Source organism: Lynx rufus, unplaced genomic scaffold, assembly GCF_022079265.1.
Source record: "Lynx rufus isolate CCGP_SWC_20201006 ecotype Redwood Valley unplaced genomic scaffold, mLynRuf1.p SCAF_10, whole genome shotgun sequence".
Taxonomy (NCBI): domain Eukaryota; kingdom Metazoa; phylum Chordata; class Mammalia; order Carnivora; family Felidae; genus Lynx; species Lynx rufus.
This window is the reverse complement of record NW_025814824.1, coordinates 73,414,278-73,439,199: the sequence shown is the minus strand read 5'-3', so window position 1 is coordinate 73,439,199 and position 24,922 is coordinate 73,414,278. Positions and strand designations below refer to the sequence as shown.

Here is a 24,922-nt window from a genome sequence, read left to right as displayed (position 1 = left end):
GCTATTCAACCATAAGCACTTTGAGGGCAATGACTTATTCGTTTTCCTATTCCTTGCCAATACCCAGCACAGGGCCTTACACATAGAAGGTTTTCAGATATTTCTTGAATTGGGTTCTGACATTCTTCCGTTTTCAGTGACTGAACAGAAAGAACACTATACCAACTCCCCCAAACCTATATTCAATTCATATCACTGTCACCACATCTATGATCTAACCTGGTTATAACTTTTATTTTTTTTCTTTTTTTTCTATTTATTTATTTATTTATTTATTTATTTATTTATTTATTTATTTTTTCAACGTTTATTTATTTTTGGGACAGAGAGAGAGCATGAACGGGGGAGGGGCAGAGAGAGAGGGAGACACAGAATCGGAAACAGGCTCCAGGCTCTGAGCCATCAGCCCAGAGCCTGACGCGGGGCTCGAACTCACGGACCGCGAGATCGTGACCTGAGCTGAAGTCGGACGCTTAACCGACTGCGCCACCCAGGCGCCCCAAACCTGGTTATAACTTTAAACATTAATAGTTTTTATAGTTTAATATTTACAATGCATTCACTAGTAGACTAGTATGGGTGTGCTTATATACAAGAATTATCATCTCTATGGCAAAATTACTGAGAATTTGAAAGGAATTGTTAAAATTGCCACTTCCTAGCTAATCTTCAGGGGTCAATCCATTTTATAAATACACCTAAAAACTGTGTACTTAAAACAAACAAAAATGCTTAATTCACACTTGAGATGAGGGTTGTGCTTTACTTACCTCTGCATCCTCAACAGTACTTAATAGATGTCAGGGTCTAATTCACTCCCAAAGTGTTTAGGGAGTCTGGCCCAAGCTCAGAGTGAGTTAGAAGGGCTGGGATGGGAATTCAGGTTTCTTGATTCCTGGTCCAATATTCCAGTACAGGAAGACAGTGGCTTTTTAGTGTACCCAATCTTACTGAGGACGCCTTACCATTATCTTCCCCTTTCTCATACTGCTGATCAGAACTAGCAGCTGTGTTCCCACAATGGTGACCTAGGCATGCATGTTTGTGGTGTCTCAAAAATGTTGATCCAGATTTTATGTTCCTGCCTATCTAAAAAGGCTACTTAAATACCCTGCATGAAAACATTCCCAACTCAAGAATTCAAGATAAGCACTCAAATGATCCTTTAGCATTAAAAAAAAATGTTTATTTTTAAGAGACAGGGAGAACTAGTGCGTGTGAGTTGGGGAGGGGCAGAGAGATAGAGAGGGAGACAGAGGATTCAAAGTGGGCTCCTCAGACGGCTGTGAGCAGGATGCAGGGCTCAAACTCACAAACAGTGAGATCATGACTTGAGCTGAAGTCAGCTGCTCAACCGACTGAGTCACCCAGGTGTCCCAATCCTTTAGCATTTTTTAAAAGCACTATTCAAGGGTGCCTGGGTGGCCCAGTTGGTTTGAGCTTCTGACTCTTGATATCTGGATTCTTCTCCTTCTGCCCTCCCCCACTAGCCATCTTTCTTTCTCTCTCAAAATAAATAAACATTGAAAAAGAAATAAAACACTATTCTGATGTTTCAGTGGTGGAATGACAATGATCAGTACGAGGAAGAGGAATTAGAAGAGCTATGTAAATTACTTATGCATTTCATTCTTTCTTTCCCTGAGAGATAGCCAAGTTCATATTCTAAACAGAGCTATGGCAAAGGGTTCCAGTTCTAGTGCTTAGCTTTTAGTGGCATCATTGTTTTCACACTGTCAGCCTTCACTGCTTTAACCATCTTAATCTTTAAAATAAACACAGGAAGCAGACCACAGCCCCATCCCTCAGTTTAACAAAGGAATCCTAACAAAAATTAGTAACACATAATATTTCTAGCTATTTCCCTCTTTCCCCTCCCCTAGAGCTTTAAACAATAGTAAAATCATCTTCAATTACCAAAAGAGACGAAGCAACCCTGACTGTTCATAGCTAGTACAACATATCTATCTTTCTGGAAGGCAAGAGTCATTGCTGGGCTCACTGGGTCCCACGTGCAAAAAATCCTAAGAGCATAAGTTAAGGAACGGGAACAAGGATGAATTCCATTACTCACTGTAACAAAGAATAAGAAACCATTATTGCCAAGAGGGTACAGTACTCTGTGGCACAGGTGACCTCAAGATGAATAAAACTGTCCCTGCCCTTGAGGAGTTCACACTTTAGTACAAGTACACAAACTATAATAAGAAGCAGAACCAGGGAAGTACCAAGAGGTGGGAAGTTCTCTAGGAGATGAATCACTATCAATCACTTCACTTCAGTATCATGTTAACAGACTAAACTTTCAGGTAAGGGACACCTGTTATACTAAACTGTTCGGGAGAAGCCCTGAGTGAAAGAGATCTATGGAAACGGATGCTATGCTACAGAGGCATCTGGGTGGCTCAGTCAGTTAAGCGTCTGACTGTTGGTATTGGCCCAGGTCATATCTCAGTTCTTGAGTTTCAGCCCTGCATTGGGCTTTGTGCTGACAGTGTGGAGCCTGCTTGGGATTCTCTTTGTCCCTCCTGCGCTCTCTCTCTCAGAATAAACTTAAAAAAACTGTTTAAGAAACGGACGCTACATTATCTGCTCATCTACACCTTGGCTAAATCAGGCCTACCCAGAGATGGTTTCAGTAACTCTACCAGGTTAGTCAAAGAAACACTTACATAAGATACAGAGAAGGTGGAAACTGAAGAAAGAGAAGTCCCCAACAACTGATGTTGACTTAGGTCTGTGGCAAGAAGACGAAGTAAAACCCAGACCAAGACTGGGACTGGGATTTTTGTGCTTCTAAAGTTTTCTCCTTTCCAACACTCACCCCCAGAATATCCCAGCTCTTCTGCACCTCACTTGCATCGAGAGGGGAATTCTCTAAAGATGTATGCCTCAGTCCAGCAATGAGCACTCCGTAAAGGTGCACAGTGCTTAAAACCTGATAGGGTTCTTGCTCACCCATCAGCTTGCTAACTCCTGAACCAAGAGAGGAGGAGGGATCCAGCCCCAGTCTGCCTGCCCTTTACTCTGTGTGACCTAGGACTAGTCATCCAAGGGCTTATTACTCCGTTTCCCTATTGCAAATTCTGGGATTATGAAGGGACTGGGATTGAATTCGATGACCTCTGAGGTCTAAAAGCTTCTTGACCAGCCGGCACATGGAATTAGTGGACAAATAGCCCGTTGAATAAACAGTGAGGTCGGCCACAGGGCACAAGCGATAGGGACGTCAAGCCCATTTTATAGACGGGGAAAGTGAGGCACCGAACACCCTGCCCCAAGGTCACTCTCCCTATGTCACTGTGGGGCCTGACCGAAAGCGCAGTTCTCCAGTCTGCCAGTCTCGGGCCCTTTCTCCTTTCGCAGAGCGGATTAGAGTCGCATGGAGGGTCCTTGTCCCGGAGGCGAAAGGGCTGTTCCTGTGCCAAAGGTGGGAGAGGGCGGGGGGGGGGGGGGGTTGCTTACCTTCCAGATCCAGTCTTGCCACCGGCACCTCCCTCTTGGAACCTTAACCAGTCACCAAACGCACGACTCTTCGGAAGCCCCCTCCACTTATGCCCGGCTCGACGTGTCCACTACAGCCACCAAGGCCGCGGATTCCTGCCCCTGCCCCGCCCCCTGCCTCGTTGGCCAATCCCTGCGCAGGATTTTGGAGCTCCCGCGAATTTCACCGCCTCTGCAGGCTGGAGAAGCTTTACGTCACGGGCGCGCGTGCCTGCGAGGCCCTCCCATTTGCCTTTCCCCCACCTTCTCCAGACCCTAGGCCCCTCCCAGCCGATCAACCGTGCGAGAGTTCGTCCTGCCGGAAAGCAGCACGCCGCCGCGGCATTTCACGACGTCAGCGGGGAAAGGCCCCGAAAACCTTCCGACTTCCCCCCTGCGGCTGGGTGAAAGGCACCGCGATGTTCGGTGCGGGAGACGAAGACGACACCGACTTCCTCTCGCCTAGCGGCGGGTGAGTGACTGAGAAGCGTGGGACCGAGGGCGTGGCTGAGAGAACCGGGCAAATGGTTGGAGGGGTCGCTCTCAGACTTCTTCCCTACTTCCGGGTCCAGACCCCTGCCACATTCCGGTGCTCTACAGGTTTCAGAATCCCGGCAGAGTTCGAAACTGCGCTGTATCTGTCCACCTCGATTCTGGACCCGGCATGTCCCCTGGCACTCAATATGGCCCTAGGGTTCGCCTTTTGCTTTGTGGGTCAGTTTCTCCTTCTGTGAAATGGATTACTGATGAGAACATCTGCCTCAGGGTTTTTATAGGAGTCAGTTGAGGTCGATATGACACTTTCTGTTCCCCGGGGACAAGGCAGTGACACTTCAGAATTGGCCCTTCTGGGTCAGCTGCAGCATCCTTCAAGGCCCAGCTCAGACGGCACCTTTTGGTCCTTTCGCTACAGACCCAAGCAGAATGCATTGCTTTCTCTTCCTTATTCCCACAGCTAGGCTGATTACCTCCATCCTTGCAACACCGAACCTATTAGATTATGAACCCTGACGGAACAGGGACTGCTTAGGTCGTTCATCTGGGTCTAGCGCTCAGCGCTGTACGTAGTGTGTGCTCCGTCAGTGCCTGTTGAATGAATGATAGTTGTGAAATTGCACTCTAGAGCTTAAAACCAGTATAAGAGACTGCGGTTGCTATTCCCTGTCCCCAGTCATTGTGTCTGTTAGCCTGGGGCACAAGTCTTCACGTGGCAGGATTTTGTCTGTTCTGATAATCAGTTTAGCCTTTTCCCTCAGGTTGTGTCAGTAGACTGCTTGACCTTTGAAAGTGAGCTGCCAGTCCTGATCCTTGAAGAGCCTTTTTTAAACACATGTTTAACAAATTTAAGAATGTACAGAGAATGATGAATACATCAACATACACCCCTCATCTTACTGACTACTAACAGATTAAGCGTCTGTGCCTGCTCTCAAGATGCTTCTACTCCTGTTGGAGAGTTCAGTGCAAGAATGACCATAAAATGACTCTGGCTGTCTTGGTCTTCCATAGGATCTTTTGACTTACACTGTGACTGAATTTGTATTACCTGCTCAAGTCCTTTCTTCACCCTCACCACCCCATTCCACCCTGCTTTCACTTTGGATGGCCCACATCCACTGAGTTCCACTTTGGGTTCTTTCAGTTCCTCAGTTATTTTAAGAGTTAAGCAATGCTTTGAGGGGCGCCTAGGTGGCTCAGTTGGTTAAGCGTCCAAGTTCGGCTCATGTCATGATCTCATGGTCCGTGAGTTCAAGCCCTGCATCAGGCTCTGCTGACAGCTAGGATCCTGGAACTTGCTTCAGAATCTGTTTCTCCCTCTGTGCCCCTTCCCTGCTCACGCTCTGTCCATCTCTCTCTCTTTCTCTCAAAATAAATAAACATTAAAAAAAAAAAAAGAGTTAAGCAATGCTTTGGTTCCTTTTTCCCTATTCTACCTAAAACACTAAAATTTCTACATAGTCCAGCCAGTTGCTGTTGACATAGTCAGCTTTTTGATTTAGGCCTAACTCACCTATTTAAAACAAACAAAAAAAACCATTAGATGAGCTAGCAATTAGATCCAGTTAAAAAATAACAAGATGAACCCAATTTAAAAGAGCAAAAGATTTGAACAGATACTTCTCCAAAGAAGATGTACAAATTGACAATAACATCTTCTTATGTAAGAAGATGCTCAACATCATTAGTTGTTAGGGAAATGCAAATCAAAATCACAACAAGATACCACTTAAGACAATAATGGGCCGGTAAGCATGTAGGGAAATCAGAACTAAATATAGGGAGAACTTAACTTTGCATGGTAGTGAGTTGCTGTAAATATGGCCATGCAAGCTGAAACTGTACAAAGCAAGCTTAATAATCAATGGGAAAGATTATAATTGTTTCACAGCCCTTAAAATTTTTGGTTGAAACAAACTGTTGGTACATTGAGATTTAGTGTTTTATTTCTTTTTAAAAAAAAACTTATCAAGAAAAAAAGTCAAGTGCTTGCCTTCTCTTTGTATAACTTATGATATGGAGTGAGCATTTTTTCTGTTTTGGGAAGTTGTCATATTTCTAAGTTTGGATCAGCTTCTGATATTTTATCCTTTGTGTTTTCAATGTTGTAAAATACTTGTAAGAGTTCCTTTAATGTGAAGTTTTTTGCCTTGTCATTTCTTCTAGGACATTTGTCATAACCACTTATTTATATTGATGTTTGCCTTCATTAAATTCCTCTGACTCTATATCTAGAGTCTCTCAAACAGCAGTGGTATCAATTCCTCAGTTTACATTTCTTCTATAACTTCATTTATATATGACCCAAATTTCACTTCCAGCATTATCACGTTAGTTTCTGTGCTGCACTTTTATCTTTGTTGGCCAATTCCCCCTTTTGAGTATCTATTTTTGTAAAATGTCACATAAGCTTATCACTGGGAGACAAGACCGCACAAGCACATGCTTTGCTCTCTGTCTCTTGAACTGGAAAACAGGTGTGCAATATCCAATCACCAACAGACTGAAAGAAATGACACTCTTGGTCACTGATCATACGTGTGTCTGTCGTGTAGTGATCTGTGGACTGAAGAGCTAGCTGCAAAGTTTGCACTTTATGCATTTACTTACAGTTAATATACCTTTATAAGTGAAATTTGCACTGTGCTGTTGAGGGACGGGTATTAGTTTAATTAAGACATACTAACTGAAGATGCTGCATGTAGGAACTGTGTAAGCTGAGGGCTTCTTGTAGTAGAGCAGCAACTTCCATAAAGCAAAACTACAAGATATAAAAGGACAAATAGACACATTAATAAAGAAGACTGTAACAAACATCTCCCAAACCTAGAATAAGTGGATAAAAAAACTAGTAAGGATATATTTTTTAAAAGAGGGAAAGAGCCTTTTGAATCAGTATTTAAAAAAAGTTTTTTTTAATATTTTATTTTTTTAAAATTTTATTATTTTTAAAAAAAAAATTTTTTTTTTCAACGTTTATTTATTTTTGGGACAGAGAGAGACAGAGCATGAACGGGGGAGGGGCAGAGAGAGAGGGAGACACAGAATCGGAAACAGGCTCCAGGCTCTGAGCCATCAGCCCAGAGCCCGACGCGGGGCTCGAACTCACGGACCGCGAGATCGTGACCTGGCTGAAGTTGGACGCTTAACCGACTGCGCCACCCAGGCGCCCCTATTTTTTTAAATGCTTATTTATTTTTGAAGGAGAGAGAGACAGGGTGTGAGTGGGGGAGGGGCAGAGAGCGAGGGAGACACAGAATGTGAAGCAGGCTCCAGGCTCCGAGCTGTCAGCACAGAGCCCGATGCGGCGCTCGAACCCATGAGCTGTGAGATCATGGCCTGAGCCGAAGTCGGACACTCAACCAACTGAGCCACCCAGGTGCCCTTAAGATTTTATTTTTAAGTAATCTTTACACCCAAAGTGGGGCTCAAACTCCTGACCCCGAGATCAAGAGTCACATGCTCTACCAACTGAGCCAGCCAGGTGCCCCTGTAAGAGATACTTTAAATTCACATTCTTCACTAGGTGAAAATATTGGGGAGAAGTCTATAAACGAATGTTAGAGCTCCCAACTTTTATGCAGCGAGCAGTCTGCTACTGACTGAAAATGACAGGATAAAAACAGTCATGTGCTCTTTTCCAGATTGCTGGCCGGAGATTGTTCTTGGTGGCTCAGCTGTGCTGCTTTTCTGAGTAGGCCCATCAAGGACATGAAACATTTTAGTTCTGGGCATTTATCTATGTTCTTAAACGTAGACAGCAGCTAACTGAATGATAAAAGACTTAGTAAACAAAGTTGTACATATAACTTATTTTTATTCTCAGTAATAACCAGAAAAACCAAATCAAATTTAAGATTGAGAATATCATAAGTTTTCCCAGCAGTCTCTGATTTATCTATTCCTTCTTTGTTTTTTCCTGAGGAAATAGAACATATGACAGTGGGTGTTGCAGTTGCTTTCCACTTCCTCTTATAACTGTAATTTGCTGTAAATATACTTGCTTATTAATTTTCATGTATTTTGACTTGCCTTGATTCCATTTAGGATATTCAGGCCTGGTAGAAGCGGGAGCATTAGTGTCTTGGATGGCTGTCAAGATGATTGATAATCTATGTTCCAGTTTCCAGGCCTCTTCAAACCCACGCTTAACCTAGAAGTAGTAATCAGGAAGCTTGCCCTTTTTTTTTTTTTTTTTTTTTTTTTTTTTTGGCTCTTTTCCTACCATGGTGACTTTGAAATGAAGAAATGTGTGTCTGCTTAAGTGTATGGTACTTCTCTTCATCCAATACAGACAGGAATAAGGCACAATTCTTGCCCCTAGGAAACTCCCAGTTTAGTAGTGGAATAAAACCAATCCAGTAATAATCACAAAGCATTTTTAAGAGGCCAGTTACGTAAATACTTGTTTTTATGTAATACATGTTTTAGACTATATAAAAGGTATATGTAGGCAAATCTGATTAGCATAGTAATGAGAAGTCACCAGTGTAGAGGTAGAAAAAAGAGAAATCTAGGGGCACCTGGGTGGCTCCATTGGTTAAGCATCCAACGTTGGCTCAGGTCATGATCTTGCGGTTTGTGAGTTCGAGCTCCACATTGAATTCTGTGCTGACAGCTCAGAGCCTGGAGCCTGCTTCAGAGTCTGTGGCTCCCTCTCTCTCTGCCCCTCCCCTGCTTGTACTCTCTCAAAAATAAATAAACATTTAAAAAATGCATAAAAAAAGATAAATATGGAACTTGATTATCAGAAAGTATTTTAGGTTCTGTAAAGGATACAGAAACGTCTAGATTCTAATGTTGATTCTGCCCCCAGTGAGGACTGTAACCTTAGACAAATCACTTCTCGTCTTTGGTTCTCCATACCCCAGTCTATTAAATATTAGGCTTGCCCTAGGTGATCTTTGAGACCTTTTTTAGTTCTATATTTTTGTATTTATACTAATAGCATTTTATAGTTACAGGTCAGTTTGTGCCCTGATTGAGCATGCTTTCTCCCTTACAGGGGTATCTGAGTTCAAATTACATTTTAAATATATATTTTTTAAAGTTTATTTATTTATTCTTGAGACAGAAAGGTGGGGGAAGGGCAGAGAGGAAGAGAGAACCCCAAGCAGGTTCCATGCTAACAGCGCAGAGCCCGACATGGGACTTGAACCCACGAACCCTGAGATCATAACCGAAATGAAGAGTCAGACACTTAACTGACAGCCACCCAGGTGCTCCTCAAGCAACATTTTTAGGTAACAGGAAATATGCACATATATCTAAAATACATACTCTATGCCAGGTACCATACTAAGTGTAAATATACATTATCATATTTACTTCTCCCCACCAGTCAATTAGGTGGTTTTTACTATTATACCCATTTTACACATGGAAAATTAAGGGTCAGAGAGGTGAGTTGCCCAGGATCACATAACTATAAAGTGAAAGAGCCTGGATTTGAAATCAGGCAATCAGATTTCTACTAGACTGCCATGTGCCCATTATTATTATTATTGTAAAAGTAGGTGTTTGATGCCATAGTTCATAAAAGAAATACTTTAACAACAAAAGATCCCTTTTTATTAAAATATATTAATATAGTATAACTGCTGTGTGTTACTGTTTTTGATGAGAAAAGAAAAGGAGTATGAAACTAAGGCTAGATAAAGACTTTGGCAACTAAATGCATTGGCCAGCATTTATTTTTAAAACGTAATTAGTGCCATGATGACTTCCCATAATTATAAACATAGACTCAAGTCCAGAGTTAGCAAGCCCATTCTTGCTACCAGAGAGAAATGTGTACATTTGAGAATACTTTAGAAGTAGAAAAAATAATAATTTACAAGAAACTTATGCCCCTAAGTCTATATAGAGTTTATCTAAGAAAATTAATAGAAAATAAAATGGATTTGAAAGATAATTGGGTTGACCTGGCTTTTGGATTGGTTTTGCAGTCATCAAGGCTGGCCTTTAGAGCATCTATGGAAACATAGTTTACATGACATTTCTGTCTTTCCCTTGAAAAAAACATACCTGCAAAATTAAAACAGCAAATCCAATACCCATACTAAAGATAACAAGGACATTCTTTTCTTGTCACTTATTTGTGCATAAACTCTTCTATGTTAACTAGGTTCTAAGTTTTGTAAATTTTTCACTGTGTTAAAGGCATTGCCCAACTCTCCCAGAATCTTATTCTTTTAGGGAATCTTTCCAGACTGTCTCCATAAAAGGAGAAATCTTGGTTTCCTTTTAATTTTATTAACATTTGTTGATGTCTTATTTAGGCCAGTACTGCTCTCTATGCTTGAAATCTCATTTAAACCTCTTAGTCCTTTAAAGTAGGCATTGTTGGTCCCATTTACAGGAAACTTATAGTACACTATCTTGAAAGAACAGGATAGTAGTTGCAGATTATATTAAATTTATTTTGCAAAATGTTAGTACGTGTTAAACTTTAAAATTATTGAGGGAAAAGACCCAAAAAAGTTGTGTAGTTTCAATATATTTTTTAAGGTTGTGTGTGTGTGTGTGTGTGTGCTTTTTAATTTTTTTTGTTTTTTGTTTTTTTGTGTTTTTTTGTTTTTGTTTTTGTTTTTGTTTTGTTTTTTTCGTAATCTCTATACTCAACAATGTGGGCTCGAACTCAACCCCAGATTAAGAGTCATACGCTCTACCGACTGAGCCAGCCAGGCACCCCTCAATATTTACATTACCTAAACCAAAGATGCCTTTGGAGAAAAGGAGCTCAGAGCTAGACTAGACTTTGAGTTCATTTATTGAGCCTGTTACATACCAGACCCTAGGCAAAATATTCAGTCAAGTGGTGATTACAATAAATTGTCAATTATCATGTTATATAATTACTGATTGATAACTTATATTAATCTATGTGGAATATAACTCCATACAACAGCTGCCTGATATATATCTCATATTATAGTTTGCAGTTACTCATTATGTAATGCCAATTTCTTTGTTAGAGTATATAAGCTCCTTGAAAATAGAACCTAGTTTTGCTCATCAATATACAGTCAGCATTTAGCACAGTGTCTGATACATCTTTCTTGAATGAAGGAAGAAGACTCCTATGGGAGTTCCTAAGAAGGTCATCTAACTTAGATGAGATTTGAGATTAGGGGCAGCTTCCAGGGGAGAGAAGGAAGAGGAAGAATGTTTTAAGCAGAGGGAACAGCATATCCAAAGCTAGGGGTTAGAAAGAGCTTGCCTTATTTGAGAAACGACAAGTTCTGTGTAGCACACAGTTGGAGATGAGAAGTGGTCAGATAGGAAGCTGGGAAAGTATGGAGAGGTGAGGTCTTGAAGGGCTTTATAAAGCCATCTTGTGGAGTTTGGATTTTTATCTTGGTAATGTTGAGGTGTTATTAAGGGTTTTAAGTAGGGAAGAGACTTGGTCAAGTTTAGTTTTTAGAAAGAAAACTGTGAATGCAGTGGGGAGAATGATAAGAAGCAGATAAGACCAGGGCAGGGAGGTGAGTCAGGAGGCTATTGGAGTAATTTAAGCTAGATGGATATGATAGTGACCTGAACCAGGCAAGTGGCAGTAAGAATGGGAAGTGCAAGGGTTCAAAAAGTACTGAGCAAGTAAAATCAAATGGACTCGGGGGTTGGTCATGAACACCAGGGGGGTAAAAGGCAGGGATGATGCCCAGATTTCAGTTTTGGCCATGTATGTTTGCAGAAGAGTTAACACAGGGGATGTGACAACATCATCCTTAGAAAGTCCTGTTTACAAGGTTGGCTCTTGGCTGGCATCTGGGAACTTAATTGGTAAACAGTTCCACACACTGATACAAGCTTCCCATAAATGATGAAGTGACTTACTGTGCCTAAAGTGTTTATGCAAACAGTATGGTTTGTACTGCACCTTGCCTTCTTTCTGGGAGTGTAGAATTTTGGTTCAGGGGTGCCTAAGTGGCTCAGTCAGTTGAGCATCCTGACTCTTGATTTTGGCTCAGGTCATGATCCCAGGGTCGTGGGATCAACCCCTCCCCCCCCGCCCAGGGAGTCTGCTTAAGATTTTCTCTTTCTCTCACCCTCTCCTCTCTCCCCCACTCACACGCTTGCTTTCTCTCTCTCTCTCTCTCTCTCTCTCTCGGAAAAAAAAAGGTTGGGCAAAAGAGGAAGAGTTCAAGGAGCTAAACAAGAAGCCAAAGACATGGGAAGATGAGAAGGATCCCATGAGCATTTCTTGATGTCTTACTTGGACCAGTTCCTCCTCCCACCCCTGCAAATATCCCCCCAGAAGTCAAGGGAAGAGTTTGTTTGAAGAAGAACAAATTAGTTGACAGTGTAAAAAGGCAGCATGAAGACCAAATAAGATAATGACTGATAAGCTGTGTTTAGTAACAAAGAGGTTGTTGGTGACCTTAGCAAGAGCAGTTTCCTTGGAATGGTTGGGGCATAGGATTCATTGCAAGGGATGGTAAAAGAATGGTTCTGCCTGTTAGGTGAAATGGTAGGACCATGTTTGTTTGATGGAGTAAGTATGGAGTACAATTTTATTTCAGTGTAATAAATTAGTAAAAGGTAGGAAACTATGACTTGCTAAAGGCAAGAATTTATGGTTTGAAGAGACCACAGAGAGCATCTAGACCAATCACCTCAATTTACATACAGAGAAACTGAGGTCCAAAAACAAGAAATGCCTTGATCAAAGTCTTGAGGACAGGCAAGGTCAGCTGATGCTGTTCAGATCAGAAATACAATCTTGATTTTGAAGACACTTAGCTGTCACTTCCAGTATTGAATGGTGGGATATACGTTCAAGGAGGTATTCGTTCAAAGTTGGAGGTGAGCAGCTTTCATAATGATTCCGGGTTTGAGATATGTCAAATGAAATGTCATTTTCATTTTCTACTAACAGTGCCAGATTGGCCTCTCTTTTTGGCCTGGATCAGGCATCTGCTGGCCACGGAAATGAATTCTTCCAGTACACAGCCCCAAAGCAGCCTAAGAAAGGCCAGGGAACAGCAGCAACAGGTAAGTTATGAGGTTACGATTGGCCACTAACAGGTTAGAAGGATGAACAGCCTTCCAAAAGTGACATGCCTCAATCAGTCTGGCCAAGCTCACCGCCAGCGGTGCATTCTCTCTCTAAGCTCTGAGATCGAATTCCAGCAGCTAGACAGAGTGTGTCCTTTGTCGGAAGTTAATGGAGGGAGGTCTCAGGCAAACTCTTTTACCTCCTGTGAACAGCACTCTCTAAAACTGCCTGAGGCACTCTAAGTAGGCGCGGTCCAATGTTTTGGCCAAAAGAAAGAGCTGCTTTTCACTTTTACCTGGATAGGTTAGATGTATCCTGACAGTGAATTTTTCCCAATTAGACAGTGATGCTCAGTGCTATATCCCCCGTACCCTTCATTGTGATGGAGACGCATTGAATGAACATTTGTTGAATGAAAGGAGAGAAAAGGGCAACTAATATTTCTAAAATGCCTGCTATGTGTCTGGTCTCAGATGCTTTACATAGATTGCCTTGTTTAATTATCTCAACAGTGCTGTGAAATAGTAAGACTACCCCCAGTTTAGAGGCTCAGAGAGGTTTAGGGACTCCATCAAGGTCCTACAGCAGTAAGTGACATAATTGAAATTTGAACCCTAACCTGATTCACTCCAAAGCTCTTCCTGTATACTTTGCTTTCTTTGAGTAAGAACCTGAAGAGGAATGAAGGACCAATAGAAATAACCCTAAGCAGAACAGATGGTAAGGGACATTAAATTAAGTGTTTCCTGAATGAAGATGAAAGTATTGAGTGCCTTTTACATACTAGGCACAATGCTGGCACTGAGGATATTGTTGGGATATTGAGGGTTTTGAAGAATTGCAACGGATATCATATGGCCCATAAGCCTAAACTATTTACTGTTTGGCCCTGTACAGAAAATGTTTGCTGACCTCTGCTCTAAATCTTACCTGTCACTTTTAGCATCTTTGGTGTAGATTTCTGGTCCTGTTCTCCAAGCCATCACCTGGCCAGATTTCTAGTAGGCTATGCCTCTACATTTCCTCTGGCATATCTCTTCATCAGCAGTGTGATTCTGACTCAATTTAAAGTGGTTGAGTTAATGGATGTGGATTAAAATAAACAACCCCAGTCCCCACCCAATGAGGTAACTTGATTTTGTTTTAATCAGAAAACAACAACTATGAGCTAATTACACTTTTAAAGGGAAATTATAGAGGCATTTCAGCTTAAAAATTACCTACACAGTCATATGTAGATACTTACAAAAATAAAGTAGCAAGACAGGAGACCCTGTCTGTTCAAGGGATATTTGTATAAGAAGTCTTTGTGGGGAAGGTGGCTGCAATACAGTTCTTGAATCTCTTCAGATCTTATCTGAATGTAAAAACATCAGATACAAAAGACAAACCTATGGATAACATTTACAACAACACCCGTTGAAAAGGTATCTTCATGAATATCCCAAAATATAAGAAGGTCTGGACAAGCCACAAGGCTGTGTAGTATCAGCATTTGCGTGGGAGCATACAGGGTAGTGGTGGGATATCTCCATCAGAAAATGGGAGAACCCCAAGTAGCCACCGAATGTTCTTGGAAAATATGGCAGGCCAAGCTGAAACTGGAAGGCGTTTTGCCCACTCTAATTGTGGCTAAGTACAAGGGGTTGATAACGGGGACTGGAAGAGCTAGAGTAGTCTCACTCCTATGAGCTATTTTTTTTTTTTCCTTTTTAAAAGTAGGCTCCATGCCCAGCGTGGGGCTTGAACTCATGACCCTGAGATCAAGAGTCACAGTCTCTACCAACTGAGCCAGCCAGGTGCCCTGCTCCTATGAACTTTTGAAACTCACCCCCTAGCGTGGCCTTCCAGGACAGGCCCCCACACTGAAAAGAACCTTCTGGGAGTGGAATTAAAATTGAAGAAGATAGGGATATATTAGAAGTGAAGAAGAGAAGATCCAAATAAAAGTAGGGATGGGGTGGGGCGCCTGGGTGGCTCAGTTGGTGAAGTGGTCACATTGGGCTCAGGTCATGATCTCACAGTTTATGAATTCAAGCCCTGCATCAGACTCAGTCCTGACAGCTCAGAGCCTGGAGCCTGCTTCAGATTCTGTGTCTTCTTCTCCCTGCTCCTTCCCCACTCGTGCTCTGTCTCTCTCTCTCTTGTTCAAAAATAAATAACCCCCCAAAAAAAAATTAGAAAAAAAAAAAGTGTAGGGATGAGGCACCTGGGTGACTCAGTTGGTTGAGCCTTCTACTCTTGATTTCAACTCAGGTCATGTCCCAGGGTTGTGAGATTGAGCCCTGAGTCAGGTTCCACACTGAGCATGGAGCGTGCTTGAGATTTTCTGTCTGTCTCTCTCCCCATCTCCCTCTCCCTCTCTTTCTCCCCCCTCCCCCTTCCCCTCCCCCTCCCTCTCCTCCTCTGCCCCTCTCCCCACTTGTGCTCTCTCTCTCTCTCAAATTAAAAAATAATATGGCACAAAAACAGACACTCAGATCAATGGAACAGAATAGAGAACCCAGAAATGGACCCACAAATGTATGGCCAACTAATCTTTGACAAAGAAGAAAAGAATATCCAATGGAATAAAGACAGTCTTTTCGGCAAATGGTGCTGGGAAAATGGGACAGCGACTTGCAGAAGAATGCCTGGACCACTTTCTTACACATACACAAAAATAAACTCAAAATGGATGAAAGACCTAAATGTAATGCAGGAAGCCATCAAAATCCTCGAGGAGAAGCAGGCAAAAACCTCTTTGACCTTGGCCACGGCAACTTCTTACTCAACACGTCTCCAGAGGCAAGGGAAACAAGAGCAAAAATGAACTATTGGGACCTCATCAAAATAAAAAGCTTCTGCACGGCAAAGGAAACAATCAGCACAACTAAAAGGCAACTAACGGAATGGGAGAAGATATCTGCAAACAACATATTAGATAAAGGGTTAGTATCCAAAATCTATAAAGAACTTATCAAACCCGACACACAAAAAACAAATAATCCAGTGAAGAAATGGGCAAAAGACATGAATAGACACTTCTCCAAAGAAGACATCCAGATGGCCAACCGACACATGAAAAAATGCTCAACATCACTCATCATCAGGGAAATACAAATCAAAACCACAAAGAGATACCTATCAGAATGGCTAATATTAACGATTCAGGCAACAACAGATGTTGGCAAGGATGTGGAGAAAAAGGATCTCTTTTGAATTGTTGGTAGGAATGCAAGCTGGTGCAGCCTGTCTGGAAAACAGTATGGAGGTTCCCCAAAAAACTAAAAATAGAACTACCCTTCAACCCAGCAATTGCACTACTAGGTATTTATCCAAGGGATACAGGTATGCTGTTTCGAAGGGACACATGCACCCCGATGTTTATAGCAGCACTATCAACAATAGCCAAAGTAAGGAAAGAGCCCAAATGTCCATTGATGGATGAATGGATAAAGAAAATGTGGTGTATATATATATATACACACACATACACAATGGAGTATTATTCAGCAATCAAAAAGAATGAAATCTTGCCATTTACAATTACCTGGATGGAACTGGAGGGTATTATGCTAAGCGACATTAGTCAGAGAAAGACAAATATCATATGACTTCACTCATATGAGGACTTTAAGAGACAAAACAGATGAACATAAGGGAAGGGAAACAAAAATATAAAAGCAGGGAGGGGGACAAAACAGAAGAGACTCATAAATACGGAGAACAAACTGAGGGTTACTGGAGGGGTTGTGGGGTGGGGGATGGGCTAAACGGGTAAGGGGCACTAAGGAATCTACTTAAATCATTGTTGCACTATATGCTAACTAATTTGGTTGTAAATTAAAATAAATTTAAAAAATTTAAAAATAAATAAAAGTAGGGATAGAAATAGAATCAGGAAGTCTCAGGAGGGAGCCACCATATTTTTTAACTCTGCAAAAGCAACAGAAGAGGGAGCTCTATGAAGTTAGGAAAGCCACTTGAACCCTATCTCCTTCTAAAAATTCAGAAAAGCAGATTTCACGTTAAAATGAGCAGTAGGAACTTAGCAGAATCCAACTCCATGTAAAATTATAAGAACAAAGAGAGCAAGAAACAGAATAATATCCCTACAGTGAGAGCTGTAGAGATTCTGTGAGAATGTTTCTCAAAAACTACCACCACCTGTTTAACATTAAGAAAGTAATGTAAGACATGAAATGAGAATTAGAAAATCTCAGAAGTAAGTGACAAGACTCAGGCAAGAATTAGAGACGTAAGAATTATTTCAGAAACGAAGGCTAAACGAGCAGGAACACAAGAATGAATACAAAGAGCAGATCATGCCTGAAGAGAAACAGAAGGTTAACAGAAGGACATTTTTAAACAATAAAAAATTTGAGAGATAAAAATGTTCCAAAAGAAAGTGTGATAAATATTAAAGATGGCAAAGAAGATCCAATACGGAGAGAGAGAGAGAAAGAGAGAGCGTGTGTGTGTGTGTGTGTGTGTGTGTGTACACAGGAAGAAAAAAGGGGGGAAAGAACAGACTTTAAAAACTATAGTTCAAGAAAACTTTACTCAAAAAAAAAAAAAAGATTTGAAAGTACATATTAAAAGTCCTTGTCAGTGGGGAATTCAAGAATCTGCAGTACTGATTTCAGAGAGGAGGAAGTGCTGAGCCAATAAGATCCCACGATTGTGAGCACCTGACTTACCTTCTAGCAACTCCGTGAACAACCTTCCCTTTCCAGGGCGTTAGACAACCAGAAGAGTATTGTGGGAGAAGCTGAACTAAGCTTCTATCCTAAAGGAGGATACTAGGCTGACCTTGGGCAGACAGTAATTTTTCTCAGCATTTCACACTTGTCCTAATAACCTGCCTCTTACAGCTTATCAAGAGAAAAATATTATTGTAGTGTTACATACAACTGGACAGTAGTGGTTGAATTAACAACTATGTTGTAGGTTTTTACAAAATAATAAGGAAAACATGAATAACAGGACAGTGAGCAAACAATGTAAGTGGCAATTCATCTAAACAAAACAAATGACCATTACAAATCTATAGAAAATATTCCATCTCTGCTTCATTGTAATCAATAAATGCAAATGAAAACAACAATGACATGGTATTTCCCTTTTTCTGTTGCCCAGCTTCGTTGGTAAAGATTTAAAAAAACAGCCCCCTCTTGTTAGCAAGGGTGCAAAGCTGGCATATTCGCACTGCTGGTAGGGGTGTAAATTGATGCAGTAAGGCATTTGGGCAGGATGTAACAAACCTTTAAATGTTTTACACTTCTTCACTCCATAATTCCAGTTGTAAGAATTTGTTCTAAGAAAGTAATTAGTGGTACATACAAAAATGTGTTTTCAGGATGATCACCATAGCGTTATTTATAATAGAGGAAAATTGGAAACAGTCCAAAGAAATGTCAGCTAATAAGACATTGAATAGGTTCTGGTAGAGTCATAACGTAGTATTTTATGTAACCACCAAAAAGTATTTTTAGGATTATTTTATCTTTGTTTTGGAGAATGCTTTAAAAGAAATACTAATACTAAGTAAGAAAAGGAGATTGTCAAATTGGAGTATTAATTTTGTTTAAAAAAATATAGAAAAAAAGCTGTCTTGAAAAAGGAACTAGGAATAAATACATCAAATTATGAACTTTTATTTTTAACTGGTGAGACTACAGGTCATTTTTACCTTCTTTATCCATTTCTGTATTTGCCAAGTTTTGCATATTACAGAGTACATGCATTCTATAATCAGAAAAAAAGATGTGTCAATATTGTTAAAAAACAAAATTCAACTGAATAAATTTTAAAGATCTTCCTGACTTTATTCAGTGATTCATAAATTGGGCAGCCTCCAATCTAGCAGATAGAAAGGAGCTCTGAGGAGCTGAAGAAAAAGGACTCTTACAGAGAGAAGGAAGTAGGAACGAGGAAGTTACAGGAGGCAAAAAAGCAAGATCGCTATTGCAGGATTACTTTCCTTTAGTGGGTGGCAGGGGTCTATTATGCAGATTGTCTGACTTGTGCTGAGCTGGGAATTCCTGATTAACTGGTTTAAGATTCCGTTTCAGGGAGAGCCAAAACTATGAGTTAGTCTCCGTTTGGTGCCCTGGGGCTTTAGCATAAGTGACTCCATTTTAAGCTTGTCATCTTTTTAACAATACAAAAAGAAAGAAAGAAATCAAGCAAGGATACTTTTGAAAGTAAGTTCTTGGTTTCTTGTCTTTACCAGTGTTCTCCCCACATTCATGTGTGAGTGTAAATATGCAATTTTCTCTTAATATACTGTTTTATTTAAAAAAAAATTTTTAATGTTTATTTTTGAGAGACCGAGCGTGAGCAGAGGAGGGGCAGAGAAAGAGTGAGACACAGAATCTGAAGCAGGCTTCAGGCTCTGAGCTGTCAGCACAGAGTCCAACGCTGGGCTTGAACTCACAAACTGTGTGATCATGACCTGAGCTGAAGTCAGATGCTTAACCGACTGAGTCACCCAGGCACCCCTAAATATACTGTTTTAAAACACTAATGTTACCCTGTACCCTGCAAAAGTTAAGTAATGGATATGACCTGAATATCATCATAAATTTTCTACCCCAAAATAAGGGCAGGAGAAGTAACTTTATTTATGTTTATTATAGCTGGCCAAATATTGGAGAAAAGAAAGTAGATGGGATAGGACCTTGCTGTGTTTGGAGTGGAGGCAGAGTCCTGGATTCTAGTCCTAGGCTTGCTGCTATCATTGTGTAAGACACTGGGGTGCTTAGAGCCTCAGTGTCCTCATCCCCAGATGAGGTCATAGGGTTGTTTTGCAGATCAGATAAGGCTAATGGTCACGAAAGCACTGTACCACTTAACTGTAAAATGTAAACAAGAATTTTGAAGCCGCTTTAGTGGTTAAAATCAGTTTCAGCAAAGACATGAATGACATCTTTTGTTTTTTTCTTCATCTTCAGGAAATCCGGCAACACCAAAACCAGCACCCAGTACAACAGGCACTTCCACCGTATTGGTTGCAACAGCAGTCCATGCGTATCGATAGTAAGTAGCTGAGAAGGAGTGCTCTCTGCAGTTGGGGTTAAGTGCCCATCTTTTCTCAATAAGCCTCTGTTCATTGTGAAATAAACTGCAGTTAGGCTGCACAGTCCTTCCACAGGCGAAGTATCAGTAATGCTTTTGAACATTTCAGTTCGAGAATTCGGTATGTAAACCCCTGAAAAGCCGTTATCTTGTATACCTTGTGTACTAGGAAGTGCTTGTATCCTCAACAACTGCCTTCTTAAGTGCTGAAAGAAAGCCACTTCACTGAGATATTATGAATAGATATTTAGAGAGTAAAGAAGTTGTAGAAGAGCTTTAAATTACGAACTGCTCACCTGTGTTGTCTTCTTGAGACTGAATGACTAGATTCCCCACTTCTACATGGCAGAAGAGAAAGCTGAGTTTAAAGAATTATTAGTAATACCTGTTATTTTTCTTGCTTCTCTAGCACAAATGGTCAGTATGTAAAGCAGGGCAAGTTTGGTGCTGCAGTCCTGGGGAACCACACAGCCAGAGAGGTGAGAACTGTTGTGTGTTTTCAGGTGTCCCAGATCATACTGTTGAGCTGGTTTGTACCTACGCTTGCCCAGTGTCTCACGTATCAGAGGATTAGGATGATTGTTTGTTTGTATTGAATGTGAATTTTTAATACAAGGTACATAGTAATAGTTATAGTCCTGTCTTGCTTACTATTGTGCATTAAAACAAAGCAACCATTCAGTCTTTTAAGTTTGACCTTTGTGTTATGGAACTAGCTTAAGACTTTGGAGAGTTTTAGAGTAAACCATTTACTAAGGACAATCCTTTGTTAGGTAATGAACAACACTTAGTGTTCTACTTAGAGCATTCTGTCTTTACACCTGAATTAATGACTGGTGTTTATCCTTTGAAAGTTTGACAATGAGTTGGGTAGTTGATCACACAGAATACTATTGGTTTGGATCAAAAAGAAGATATGGCTAGCAGCCCTGAGACTTGATTTCCTTGTGTGGGTTGTCTGTAGCTTCAAGTTCTGCTCCAGAACATTTTAAACGTTGGTGAGAGCAGCCTAAGAAATTATGGAATTTCAGAGGTCCAGTGAACTAAGGGCCATGCTCTTGAGACACTCAGAGACCTAGATAAGATGGCCTGTTCAGGTAACTAATGTAATAGACAACACTCATTTGTATTAAAAACAAACAAAAAAGTCTAACTGGAAATTTGGAAACACACATAAAAATCGTGGGACTAGAATAATGAACCCCCAGAAACCCATTACTAGGTTCTAACAGTTATTAATCTTGTTCCATCGTTTTCTTTTTTTTAATGTTTATTTATCTTGAGAGAGAGAAAGAGCGTATGCTAGGACGGGGCACAGGGAGAGAGAGAATACCAAGCAGGCTCCATGGACAGCGTCACAACCATGAGATCATGACCTGAGCGGAAACCAAGAGTCAGATACTCAACTGACTGAGCCACTCATGCTCCCCTCTTCTTAGTTCATCTTAATTCCAGCCTGTCTTCCTTATTCTTAGTCTTATTTTGACTACATCTCCAGCATACAATTTTACCTGTAAATACTTTAGTATATATCCCAAGATCTTTTTCCTAACATAACCATTATTCAATTATCACCTAAAAAAACCCACAATAATTTTTTGATCTCATTCACTACCAGCTAGTGTTCAGATTTACCTGATTCTCTCTCTCTCTTTTTTTTTTTTTAGTTTGTTTTAATCAGGATCTAATAAGGTCCATACATTGCAGTTGGCTACCATGTCCCTTAAATCTTTCATTCTCTCATCCAGAGGTACATAGTGTCTAACTATCCCTGGTTTTGTTATGTAGTAGCCATCCGTGATTATTATCCAGATGTATTAATTCATTAGGAGTTGCCATTGGATTTTAAAAATCTGGTATTGAGACTCCACCAGCCTTCAGCCCCGATAAGATGCAGTAGGTTATGGCAAGCAGCAATTCCCACTGCAACAATTGTAAAAAAGCAGATAAATTGCAAAAATTATATTTTAAAATTCACTGGAGAGCTCTAGAAAAGATGTGGACTAGAGGAACTAAAATTTCAAAGAGGGAAAAGCCGATGAGCCAAGTATTTCCTTCTCTTGGTTCTTTTGCTGATGTGCCTAGGGGTGGACCAAGCATCAGGTATGGCCCAATCAGAGAGACCTCTTGGGGGAAAGAGATACTGGCAGAAGCTAGAGGAGCTCCAAACAGAAGATTAGTTTTTCCCCATGGGACATTTGCAGAATTCTGGGGTGGCGTGGAAGTCCAGGGCCTGTGCCAGAAAGGCAGAGGGAAACTTCTGTCATCTTGTGGTGCATAGGAGATAAAGTCCTACTATAGGGGGAGTACCTGTAATAAGCAGCAAGCAACAACTTTCATCTCAATACATTTGCTAGATTTTGAACTTAAGGGGGAGGAGAACCCAGCTCAGAATGTCTGATGGACAGAACTTTCAGGACCAAGGAGTCAGAGACCTTCTAGGTTCTTAATCAAAAGTCAGGGAAGATAACGCTTGAGATAGAGACAACCCAGAAGTAGATCAACTCTTGATAAATCTATGAATCTTCCTTAACCAGTTCAGCCTATAATTGGATTGGATTGAGGTGATCAGCCCCTCACTCTATCTGCCTAACATAGGATCAGGAAAGTACTTTCTGGTACCAGATTGTATGTGAGCCCCCAAGTTCTTCCCTCCCCTCTGGAATTGAATTGTAATTATTTGCTTAACTATGATTGTGTGTGTATGTGGGGAGTGGGGTGGGGGTGGGGTGGTAAATATAAATGAAACAAAATATTTTCAGGAGCACCTGGGTGGCTCAGTCTCAGTTAAGTGTCTGACCCTTGGTTTTGGCTCAGGTCATGAACTCACAGTTTGTGGGTTCCAACCCCGTGTCGGGCTCTGTGCTGAGAGTGTGGAGCCTGCTTGGAATTCTCTCTCTCTCTCTCTCTCTCTCTCTCTCTCTCTGCCCCTCCCCTGCTCGCTCTGTCTCTCTCTCTCTGTGAAAATAAATAAAATTATAAAAATTAAAAGAGAGAGAAAATATTTGCCATTTTAACCATTTTTAAGTGCACAGTTCAATAGCATTAAGTACATTCATGATACTGAGCAGTGTTCACCACTGTCTATTTCTACTTTTTCATTACTCCAAACAAAAAACTCTGTCACCTTTAAACAAACTTCCCATTCTCCCTTCCCATATCCCCTGGTAATCTTTAATCTTTTACTTTTTTTAATACTTATTTATTTTAAGAGAGAGGGAGGAAGAGGGAGGGGTGCAGAGAGAGAGAGAGAGAGAGAGAGAGAGAGAGAGAGAGAGAATCCCAAGCATGCTCTGTGCTGTCAATGCAGAGCCTGACGGGCTTGATCTCACAAACTGTGAGATCATGACCTAAGCTTAAACCAAGAGTCGGCCACTTAACTGAGCCAACCTGGCATCCCTCTAATTTACATTGTCTCTATGAATTTGTCTATTCTAGATATTTCACATAAGTGGAATCATACAATATTTTTCATTTGTCCTTTTATGTCTGGCTTATTTCAATTAGTGTAATGTTCTCAAGATTTATCCATGTTGTAGCATGTTATCAGAATTTCATGCCTTTTCAGGGCTGGATAATATTCTGTTGTATGTAGGTAACACATTTTGTTTATCCATTCATCAGTTGATCGACATTTTTGGTGGTTTCTCCCTTTCAACTGTCATGAATAATGGTACAGTAAACATTGGTGATTATCTATTTTCAGCTCTTTGGGGGATGCGCTAAAGGTAAAATTGCTGTCTTATGGTGATTCTGTTTAGCTTTTTGAGGAGCTGCCAGACTGTTTCCACAGCAACTGTACTGTTTTACATTTTCACAAGCAGTGTGTGAGGGTTCCAATTTCTCCAATACCTTGCCACTGTTGCATTATTTTTCCTTTTTTAAAAATGGCCATTCTAGTTGGTGTGAAGTGGTACTTTTTTGTGGTTTTAATTTGCATCTCCCTAATGACTAATGATGTGGAGCATCTTTCCATGCACCTGTTGGCCATTTGTAGATCTCTTGTCACCCTCATACCAATGGAAACACCGACAAAATAAAGACATTGCTAATTACAGTAAAAGAATAAGGCCAAAATGAGAAGCGATTAAAATGGATATAATTTAAAATCGAAGCTTTCAGCAATCAACTGAGTTTTGAGTTTCATGCCTCTTTGAAGCACAGCCCCTGACATCTTACTGCTGATTTTGTATTGCCTTTTAACTTCCGTTCTCTTTTTTTCTGCCTATCTTTACTTGAATACAGTATAGGATTCTTCTTTATATCAGTCAACAACAGCCAGTTACTGTTGCCAGGATTCATCTGAACTTTGAGCTCATGGTAAGACTTCCCATGTTGGAATCATTAGCTCCTTTGGGAAGGGTTTATAGGAGAGATTGGTCTGTGCGTACCTGGTAGGAATTAGATCTACTATTTCAGCCCCTGGACGTCTGTGTGGATGTCTTAACAGAGCCTGTCAAAAAAGTCTCTTGCCTGCCTTCTGGGAAATGGACCAAGGGTGGTTGGTGGAGGGCAGGAGGGAAGAAGAAAGTTCCCTATCTCTCTTTGGGTCCACTTCAGTCAAGGCCCTTCTCGATGAGTTTAGGCAGTCAGATGATGCACTGCGCTACCTGTGGTTGGGTTATCCTAGTATCTCTCCTTTCCCCAGGTTCGGCCCAATAACTATAGCACCTTTTATGATGACCAGAGACAAAACTGGTCCATCATGTTTGAGTCGGAAAAGGCTGCTGTGGAGTTCAATAAACAGGTAATACCATCTTATTCTTATTGGGAAAAGCCAAACACTAGTTTGGATTTCTCTTGATTTAGGAAACTATATGGAAAACTTATAACCTGCTATGTGTTGTTAGTGACAAGAGCCACTAAATTTGTCACTTG

At 40.9% G+C, this 24,922-nt stretch overlaps 2 protein-coding genes across 4 annotated transcripts in view; one reads left to right on the top strand and one right to left on the bottom strand.

The window, feature by feature from the left end:
- The window catches only part of SLC31A1 (solute carrier family 31 member 1), a 41,786-nt gene extending 37,957 nt beyond the window's left edge, over positions 1 to 3,829 (bottom strand). Inside the window, exons 1-2 of the mRNA XM_047096834.1 lie at positions 3,815 to 3,829; positions 3,466 to 3,575 (exon numbers count right to left, since the gene is read on the bottom strand). Coding sequence (XP_046952790.1) covers positions 3,466 to 3,575; positions 3,815 to 3,829 — 125 coding nt within the window. The remainder of the gene's footprint in view (positions 1 to 3,465; positions 3,576 to 3,814) is intronic.
- Positions 3,830 to 3,849: 20 nt separating this feature from the next.
- The window catches only part of FKBP15 (FKBP prolyl isomerase family member 15), a 57,236-nt gene continuing 36,163 nt past the window's right edge, over positions 3,850 to 24,922 (top strand). For all 3 annotated transcript variants that reach the window (XM_047068133.1, XM_047068124.1, XM_047068115.1), the window contains exons 1-6: positions 3,850 to 3,955; positions 12,863 to 12,978; positions 19,921 to 20,005; positions 20,454 to 20,523; positions 24,290 to 24,364; positions 24,693 to 24,791. In XM_047068133.1, coding sequence (XP_046924089.1) covers positions 3,903 to 3,955; positions 12,863 to 12,978; positions 19,921 to 20,005; positions 20,454 to 20,523; positions 24,290 to 24,364; positions 24,693 to 24,791 — 498 coding nt within the window. In that variant the 5' untranslated portion in view covers positions 3,850 to 3,902. The remainder of the gene's footprint in view (positions 3,956 to 12,862; positions 12,979 to 19,920; positions 20,006 to 20,453; positions 20,524 to 24,289; positions 24,365 to 24,692; positions 24,792 to 24,922) is intronic.